The sequence below is a fragment of the Mobula hypostoma genome, chromosome X1, assembly GCF_963921235.1.
Source record: "Mobula hypostoma chromosome X1, sMobHyp1.1, whole genome shotgun sequence".
Taxonomy (NCBI): Eukaryota; Metazoa; Chordata; class Chondrichthyes; order Myliobatiformes; family Myliobatidae; genus Mobula; species Mobula hypostoma.
In genome coordinates, this window is record NC_086128.1 from 39,282,207 (window position 1) to 39,292,178 (window position 9,972).

The 9,972-nt window shown below is 41.3% G+C and overlaps 1 protein-coding gene across 2 annotated transcripts in view; it reads right to left on the reverse strand.

The window, feature by feature from the left end:
• Positions 1 to 3,533, reverse strand: part of dusp3a (dual specificity phosphatase 3a) — a 51,103-nt gene extending 47,570 nt beyond the window's left edge. For both annotated transcript variants that reach the window (XM_063037919.1, XM_063037921.1), the window contains exons 1-2: positions 3,398 to 3,533; positions 2,999 to 3,248 (exon numbers count right to left, since the gene is read on the reverse strand). In XM_063037919.1, the coding sequence (XP_062893989.1) occupies positions 2,999 to 3,120 (122 nt within the window). In that variant the 5' untranslated portion in view covers positions 3,121 to 3,248; positions 3,398 to 3,533. The remainder of the gene's footprint in view (positions 1 to 2,998; positions 3,249 to 3,397) is intronic.
• Between the last annotated feature and the right edge of the window lie 6,439 nt (positions 3,534 to 9,972).

The window sequence follows — 9,972 nt, forward strand, 5'->3', positions numbered from 1 at the left end:
ATCGAGTCTGCTCTGCCATTCTATCATGGCTAATTCCGGATCCCATTCAACTCTATACATCTGCCTTCTCACCATAACCTTTGATGCCCTGACCAAATCAGGAAACTATCAATTTTCACTTTAAATATACCCACGGACTTGGCCTCCACCAGAGTCTGTGGGAGACCATTCCATAGATTCACCACTCTCTGGCTAAAAAAAAAATCTTCCGTACCCCCACCAGAGGAAACATCCTCTCCACATCCACTTTATCGAGTCCTTTTAACATTCAGTAGGTTTCAATAAGATCCCAGACATCCTATCCTGCAAAAATTCATTTCAGGGAGGTAACGCCATCAGTTTGCGGGAGACTCCGGGAACTTCCGGGAGAGGTGGGATGTCTGCAATAGAGTAGCTCCTTAGCAGCTAGCTTAAATAACGTTAGCTATGCTAATGAACAAATGACACCTGTTAAATTCACCTCAACATGTCTTTTACAGTCTTAACCCACCATGGGCAATAGAAAAGTCACTGTTGCAAATAGTGCAGTGAGCAACACTGTCGTTATTTTTGACTCCTATTAGGCAGGGGTACACTTTAGTGTAGTCTGGGGTGACGTACATTTTATATTTTCTTTTTTTGGAACATTCTGCCATGGCGTGCTCTCGCACACTCTCTCTCTCTCTTGCAAAAATCGATTTCCGGGATATTGTATATAGCTTACAGGCATCAGGGAGCCACTATCAATATGCGGGAGACTCCCAGAACATCCGGGAGGGGTGGGATGTCTGAGATCCCCACACTAAATTCCAGTAAGTACAGGCCCAAAGCTGCCAAACGTTTGTCATATGTTAACCTTGTTAAGACCTTGAAAGCAATTTCAATTGGAAGTTCTTCACTATCCTCACAGGAACTTGTTAGACTATATATTAAATATAGTACATCACCAAAATTCCAAGCACCTTCTGAAAGAAATTGATTTAATGCATGAGTAATGATGACAAATTCACAACTGTTTCATAGGCAAAAAAAATCTTCTTAAGGAAATGCATGAGAAAAGAACACTGTTTGCACTTGGAAAATAAAGTTGTTTTAACACTGCTTCTATGTGTGCTAAATATAATCTGACATCATTACGTGGTTACTGTGCTTACTTCATCAGTCCTTCCTGAAGATAACACCTCGGCTGAGAGACTACCCACTTAAATGGTCAAGAATCATGTTACTGACCTTGTGTTTATTTTATTATTTAAAACCATTACTGCAAAAGAAGTCACAAAATTTACAGAACACTGCATGGTGCTTATTTTGATGCAAATCCTGTGGCATTTTTGAAAATACTGTTTTGGCCAAAGAGTGGGTACTTTATAGACAGATCTTCATGAACTTCTTCCCAAGGTCAACCCAGTGTGGTTTTCTCACCCGTTGTTCAAACGCAGGACATGGAAAACTGTGAGAGAATGTCCCTCATAGCACAGCACAGAAACAGGACGTTAGGTCCGCCTCGTTCATGCCAACCATGATGTCTATCTATGCTAATCCTACTTGCTTGCAACAGGTCTATACCCCGATACTTTTCCAATCTGAATTCCTCTCCAAAAGCCTTATTGATTTATTTAGAGATACAGTGCAGAACAGGCCTTTCCGGCCCAACGAGCCGCACCATCCAGCAACACGCCTATTTAACACTAGCTTAATCACGGTGACCAATTAACCTACTAACCGATACATCTTTGGACTGTCTAAGGAAACCGGAGCACCCGGAGGAAACGCGCGGTCAAGGGAGAACTTGCAAACTCCTTACAGACAGCACCAGAATTGAACTCTGAACTCCAGAATGCCCAGAGCTGTAATCACACCATGCTGACTGCTATGCTACTGTGGCACATTCTAAATGTTGTATCTGCACTTAGCAAGCACACTTCAAGCCAAAACCTCACTTGTAGTGCACATAACAAGAGCTGTATTGAGGCCAAGGTGCACAATTAAATTTATGATTTGTTGAATTAATGTTCTAATATTACCTTGCTTTTTCCTTTAGAAGTCCAGCGGGACCATTACAATAAATGACTAGGTTACTTGACTGTTCTGGCTGTGTTCAGTCCACCACTCTATATTTTCTCAAAGGGTCATCAAGTAATAATCAGGTCTGCCCAGGCACACCAATCCCATCACCAACCTCCCCTTACAACCTCTCTTCTCCCAAAGAACATCACCCAAGAAAGAGAGAAAAACGATAGCGTCAACATCAGGTCAGAGAAATGAACATAGACCTGGACTTAGCCGTCTACCACCTTTTTGAAAAGATCATAATAAAGTTAGTAAAGACTTCACCATACTAGATAACTTGTGTTTCACTGCACAGCCATTTTATTTGCAATATAGCATTTGAAGGTTGCAGGTGGACCTTCGCCTGAGGCTGCATTTAGACTGTGAAATCAGTTGACACCTTCATTATATGTATAAAAAAAATCAACATTGTTGCAACTTTCATCCGTTCCTCGATAGCAACAGGGCAGGCTGTAAACTAAACACGACGTACAATTTTGCTCCTCTCGTATAATCCAGAAATCCATTTCACAGAGGTAAGTCGAAGCTTCGATATCCAGAAAAAAAGGTTACGTGCACTTTAAAAATTCTAACACCACGTTTTAAAAGAATTACAATAATTTATATCTAATGCACATTTTTATTTACGTAATTACTAGGCATGGTACATATATAATGTATTTTGTATACGTACACAGATTCGCACGCATATTTCACAGGGCCACAGACACAGCAGATAAAATGTAAGCAAATCGTTGGGATCAATTATCAACTACCAGTAATCAACTAATATCTCAAAGGCTAGAAACGATGTTTTAAAGAAGCTTAAAAAACAGCCGGCAAGCGTGATCAGCAATCTCATTCAGATCAATGGAACCTACAATCGATTTACTAATGAGAAAACTAAGAGTGGGAGGGAGAGTGGTTGCGATGCCTCAAATGTGCAGCAAGCAGTAAATAAAATACTTACGCATTGCCCACATATATTCTGGAGTAAACTTCATTGCAGTGCTGCGCTGGGAGGCTGTAAAAGCCACTGTCGTTTGCTAGAAGCTCGTTGAGTTCCTCTACCATCAGCCGGTGCTCTGACATGGTCCGTGGCTGCTGCTGGTCGCACTAGGGACAGCGTTGCTCCCGAACAGGCTGCACGCAGGGAGATGGTTTATTTTCCACAAATGTTGTTTGCAATCCTACCGCTGTCAAACTTCCTGCACCTCCCGCTGTCAGATACAAAGGATGGGCGAGAGAGAGGGTTGGGGGCGGGGGAAGAAAAGAAATACCAAAAGAGATAATCAGCCTTTGCCAGCCACAACAACAACGCCTTTCCCTCGCAGTCACCCACACACACACGCGCGCAGGCCACACATACCAATCCCACGGACTACATCTAATGAAAATGCGAGGCTGCAGCAGCCCGCTCCAACCGCCGGGCGTTCAGCTCTACATTCGCCACACACCGAAGCTCTATGCAACCCCTTCAAGAACGTAACAAACTTTGTGGCGTGGCCACCAAGGGAGGAGGAGAATGCCATTTGGATGTTTCCGACTGATAGTGTCAGTGGAAAAGGGCGGGGATCTCTGTGCTTGTTTACGTTCCTGGATGATTAGGCTCCTAGTGGTTTTAGGATGGGCATGGAAGTGCACCTCAGAAAGGATGTGTGTGTCTCTACGCCTTCCTCAGCCGAACTGCTGTTAAGAACTTCGTACGTGATTTCGTTATCCCGGGATGAATGGCTCACGTGCTCCCCAATTCCAAAATCACAACGTTTCCTCTCACCCCTATACTCACTGACCTTGGATGGCAATAACTCGATGATGTTCCAAGACCAGGGGTGCAGTGCTAATTGTTTAGGTGCCGGAGCTGACAAAATGCTATTTCCTATATCCTCTCTCTATATATGTCACAATCAATTTGTGTACCTGCTCATTTCACGTACTGGGCAACTTCCTTGCCCCATTTATGTAATGAGCAGGTACACAAATTGGGTATGACATATGTATCTGAATAGGGCTTCTTATAATGTCAAGCACTAAACCAAGATGAAAGAAATATATGAATTCCAGAGCTCCACAGAAATATACTGATACTTAAGACATTAACAAGATTATAGCCTATCACTACATTTCAGTCTATAACTGGTACAATAAAACATATAATACTTAATTTAATAATATGACAAACTATTGCATGGTTGCACTCACTAATTATTAAATATAATTATCAAGCAAGTAAAGAAAAAGATGGTAATCATGTATTTTACCAATTTAAAAGTAATTACCTACTTTCCAAATGCCACCAATGAGAAGTTTCACAATAATTTCCACAAAGGATCAGGCATAATATGTGTTCGGGGGTCTGAAGCAACTCTTGTCCTGGTGTCATCTGCTGATCTGTGGTACCGCAGCCATGATGTGACATACGGCTCAGGGTTCCACTGAACTAGAGGAGGTCCATGTTGTTTAACAACATAAGTGCTGATACATGATTTATGAGAATTCTTGACTGTGTTGTTGTTATTATCAAGTTCATGTGACTGAATCCTCTCTCATAGTCAGCGGTACTAATAGGAACATCTCAGTAATGGGCATAAATCTTGGGGGATGCGACATCCACGATCCTCCACATAATCTCCGAAGGCATTTATTATAGAGCAAGAAGAAAGCTTAAACCTCTTACAGGGAGGTGATATTGCAGTTTCTCTATAATTAGGCGGTATTTCACCAGGCCAGTTATCTTTATCAAGGACACACATTTCATTTAGCAGGGATTTAAACATACTTTGAGGTTTAGAAGTTTGAAAACCTTTCAAGGATGTTGCCATGAACATACAGTGCTGCAAATTGTTTATAAGACTAGTAAGAAACTGTAGCTAATTAATGGAGACAATTTTGTTGTTGCTTGTTAAGGTAATTTCTCCAAACTTCCCCTTTTCAACTGCCTCTTGAGCTTCTAGAGTTTTTGTACCAGGTTGCTCTTTCAGTCCATGCAGTGATCTTACCGACCTTATGGCCCACTTCGGCAAGCGACATGCCACTTTTCAAACGATCTAAGGTTTTTATTTTCTCGGTGAACAATGCACAAACAACGAGTGCTGGAGAGAGACTGAGGATCTGTGAAATTGCGGGAGGCTGCAGCAGGGTACGCTGGGACAACAGGTCGAGCAAGGAGGAATTTCACAAATACCTAAATAACAAACAGTCACAGCTCCAGGATTTCACCAAAAACGATCAAATATCCTAATGTTTACCCCACCAGCCACCACTTCCTCTCCCCAAACCCCGCTTCCATAAAATTCCCTCTATTTAATATGTGGCCGCTGTTAAATTCCCTGCTTGTTTATGTTGACTTTTTTTTACTCTGGTGAGCTCCGGCAGCATTGCACCCCTGTCCAAGACTCACGGGATTGGCTTATAGAGAGAGGTTGGGGAAGCTAGGACTATTCATTGCAGTGTAGGAGAGTGAAGAGTGATCCTATAAAGATGTGTAAAACATGAGGCATATAGATAAGGCGAATGGTTGGGGAATCAAGAACTAAGGCGCATAGAGTTAGGGTGAGAGGGGAATGATTTCATAGGAAATCAAGAGACAATTTTATTTCCACACAGAGAGTGGTCAGTAGGGGCTGACAGAAGATATGGTTGAGGTAGGTACAATAACAACATTTGGACGGGTACATGGATAGGAAATATTTAGAGGGATATGCGTCAAACATGGGCAAGTGGAACTAGCAGCTTAACCACGACGCTATTACAGCTCGGGGGAGGGGTTGGAGTTCAGAGTTTAATACAAACTATACAAACTCCCCATGGAATAGATGGCTTTTCTCCAGGTCCACCGATTTCTTCCCACAGTCCAAAGACGTACCGAGTAGGTTAATTGGTCATTGTAAATTGTCCTGTGATTAGGTTAGGGTTAAATCGCGGTTGTTGGGATGTGCAGCTTGAAGGGCCTATTCCATGCTGTAGCTCTGAATAAAACAAATCTTAGCTAACTTGGACCAGTTGGGCTGAAGGCCCCTTTTCCATGCTGTATGGCTCTATGACTCAGATCTTAAAATGCTTCTCTTTGATTTAAAATCTTTAATGTTTCTACTATTTCTTTTCTCCTCCAGTACCCCATCTCTGCCCACTTCCATCCAAGCACACCCACCACAAAGACTTGCTTCCACATGAGAGGTGGTCAGTTTCAGCCAGCAGTTCTTGCATTAGACTCAGGGTTGTTGGTCTTTGGATTCCCTTATTCCACTGAATTGTAGGAACTAAGTTACTGAATGTATTGAAAGCTGAATACAGGGAAATCGAGTATTATGGGAGATCCAGAAAGGCAATGGCAAAGATTTGATCATAGGCGGTTGGATCAGCCATGACCTTATTAAATGGTGAGGTAAACTGAGAGGTCACGTGGTGCATGAATTAGTCATTCTACCAGTTGTTAGTGAATTACCTTACTTCATGAATTCCTTTCCTAGACCTCTTCACCTCTTGGTTTCTCTCATCTCCTTTATGATTCTGTTTAAAGCCTACCGTTTCTGTAGGCTTTTGCTCAAGATAGGGGAATTAATGAGCTCATAAAGTTACAGAAATGTCTCCTGTGCCATTATTTTTCTGTGATTCTATCACCTTTCCCGTTTCCTCCTTGTGTCCCTTGCTATCAAAGTTTGATAACTCTTCCTGTGACATTTTGCAATGTTGAAGGGTACTGTTAAACTGGGCATTGTTAGAACAATGCCCAATGCACAGAGACAGAGAAAAATACACAAATCATGTAAACAATAGAAGCGAGCAACAACATTTTACAGGAGAAGGCCATTAGGCCCACTCTGCCTGTGTTGCCCTACTTAATGACACCCAAAATGCATCCCATCCCACTTTCTCTCTCCATGAATTATATTTTCTGCTGAATTCAAATATTTATTCCTTTTCCTTCAACTATTCCTTCAATGAAGCATTTCACAGCTTCTGCTTTAAAAAATTCACACCTCTCTCTTCACTTATTTTAGAAACTATCAAAATCATGCATCGTAAAGTTAAGTTTATTTATATATTCTTGGGATATGAGTGCCTTTGGCAAGATGATCTTTTATTCTGCATTGTTTAATGTTCCTGAAACGAGTTGCTTCCTAAAACATTTTAAAAAGCAGTAATATCTCTGCTATTACATAAAGGCCAGGCAAAGTAAGATTGGGAGTTTCCTTTTTCAAAACTCATTGATTGGCTTTATACAATATCTGTCACTATTGCCAATTTTTTTTTTGAGAATTTAAATTCTGTAACCTGCATGGTGGGATTTGAACTTGTATTTCCCAATCATTAGGATTATGAAAATCAAAGAAAAATTCACAGAAAAATTGCGACACATGAGGCCTGTTATCCATGTCTATCTAAAGAGAGATAACCTGTCTAATCATACCTTCCAGCCTTATATTCACAGATCGTCATGAACACATGCAAGTACATTTTAAATGTGAGGAGAGTTTCTGCCTTTACTTCCCTTTCAGGCACTGAGTTCCAGACAAATTAATGCAACTGTTTAACAACTGTTGGACAATAGCCTTTAGGTAACCTTGACTGCTGTTCTTTGTGTCTGTGAGCTTTGTTGAGATTTGCCCCTCTAATATGATGAACTGAGACCAAGGCTTGGGCCTACCCTGAGATGCTCTGGGGATTCGGATCTAAGGACTCAATTTTGTTTTGAATGCTGTTGCTCACTCCTATAATTTGCATGATTTGTGTATTTTTCTCTTTCTCTGCGCATTGGGTGCTGGTCTTTTTTAATTGGGTTCTTTCAGGTTTCTTGCTTCGTGGCTACCTGTAAGCTAGCAAATTTCAAGGTTGTATAATTTATACAATCTTTGATAATAAATGTACTTTGAATCTTTGACAACCTCTGTGGAAACCTGAGGGTGCTCCAAAGACTGTACCTTGAACTAAGAACTAAGTTTTACCCTCAGTGTCCTTTCAGAAATCAAAACTATCAGAGCTGATGCAGGATGTCTACCTAAAATGTTAGTCGTCATTTTGTCTCCAAAGATGCTGCCTAACCCCCTGCAACTGAGAAAATGATCAAAGAAGATCTTGGGAGTGTATGAAAGGAAATGGATTGCAGGGATATAGGGAAACAAGAAGGGAGAAAGGATGGCTGTGATGGGAGATGACATTAACCCAATAGGCTGAATAGTCTCCTGTGGTATAATAGTTATGATTTTTGACAAAATGTCATTATAACAAAATCTATTGTTTGAAATTATAGCTCTTGTTTCTTTCATGCATTATTTTTTGTGTTTTATCTGCTTTTTCCTTATCTTTGATTGTGATCCCCTGAGCTCCAATCATCATCCTAGACGTTATCCAAATAGTCATGTCATACATCTCACAAACAAGAGAAAATCTACAGATGCTGGAAATCCAAGCAACACACACAAAATGCTGGAGGAACTCAGCAGGCCAGGCAGCATCTATGGAAAAAAAATAGTACAGTCAACGTTTTAGACTGAGACCCTTTGGCAGGACTGGTGAAAAAAAGATGAGTAGATTTCGCAGGTGGAGGAGGGGAGAGAGAAACTCAAGGTGATAAGTGAAACTGGAAGGGGGAGGGATGAAGTAAAGAGTTGGGAGGTTGATTGGTGAAAGAGATACAGGGCTAGAGAAGGGGGGAAATCTGATGGGAGGGGATAGAAGACCATGGAAGAAAGAAAAGGAGGGAGGAGCTCCAGAGATATGCAATGGGCAGGCAAGGAGATAAGGTGAGAGAGGCAAAGGGGATGGGGAATGGTGAAAGGCAGGGGCCATTACTGGAATTTCAAGAAATCGACATTCATGCTATCAGGTTGGAGGCTACCCAGATGGAATATAAGGAGTTGTTCCTCCAACCTGAGTGTGGCCTCATCGCGACAGTAGAGGAGGCTATGGATGAGCATACCGGAATGGGAATGGGAAATTGTCTCCCAATCTACATCGGGTCTCGTCAATATACAGGAGGTCATACCAGGAGCACCGGACACAGTATGTAACCCCGTGGCCTCTACTGTTTCGAGCCAAGAACCAGGACTCGTCAACTGTACTCTTTTCCATAGATGCTGCCTGGCCTGCTGAGTTCGTCCAGCATTTTGTGTGTGTTGCATGTCATACATCTACCTCATTGGCAGATGTCGACTGGTTTTGGAACATGGAGGATATCATAGATGAAACCAATAGCTACAAATTGGCCAATTTAAGAATTAAGGAGATGTGAAGTAAATGTTTCTGCAATTCCAAATTTTAGAATAAATTATTACACAAATCCTTAGGAAGGAATTGGAGGCAAGGCAATATTAATGTGAGATTGCTCCTCACTGCGAATGCAAATTTTTTGAATCATGCAACCTGTTCAGATAGCAGAACAGAAAATATACTCTCATTGACAGTGGACCATTTCAAAGCTTCCTTGTCATCCATTCTTTGCTACTAACTTGCTGTTTATTTAAATAAGCACACATCCAGTAATCCAAACCAAAAGGTAACTTAAGTCCCAATAGAATTGTTGCTTTGTTCTGTTCTTCTCAAAGGAAGAAACATTTCACAAATGTATATGTTGATCCTGGATTAAACACCAATTACACTAATCTGTGGAATTGTGCTGTTCTGATTTTCAAAACCTCTACTGGCTGAAATTTGGAAAGTTGTTAAGATTAAGATAGGGTTGAACAAGGTATATAAGGTTGGAACGTGTTTTCAAATGAGCTGGAGTGATCACAACATTCTAATCTGATGCTCATTAAACAGCACTATTGCACTTAATAATGTGGTGGCAGCATGTTCCCCCAATTCAACATATGAAAATAAATTGACATAATACGATAGCACACGTCTCCTGGCACTTACTGGGCAGCTGCAGTTACTGAACACAGTCTGAAAAGGGGAACATAATATAGAAGCACAGTTGGTGCAATTTACAGAACGACGCTA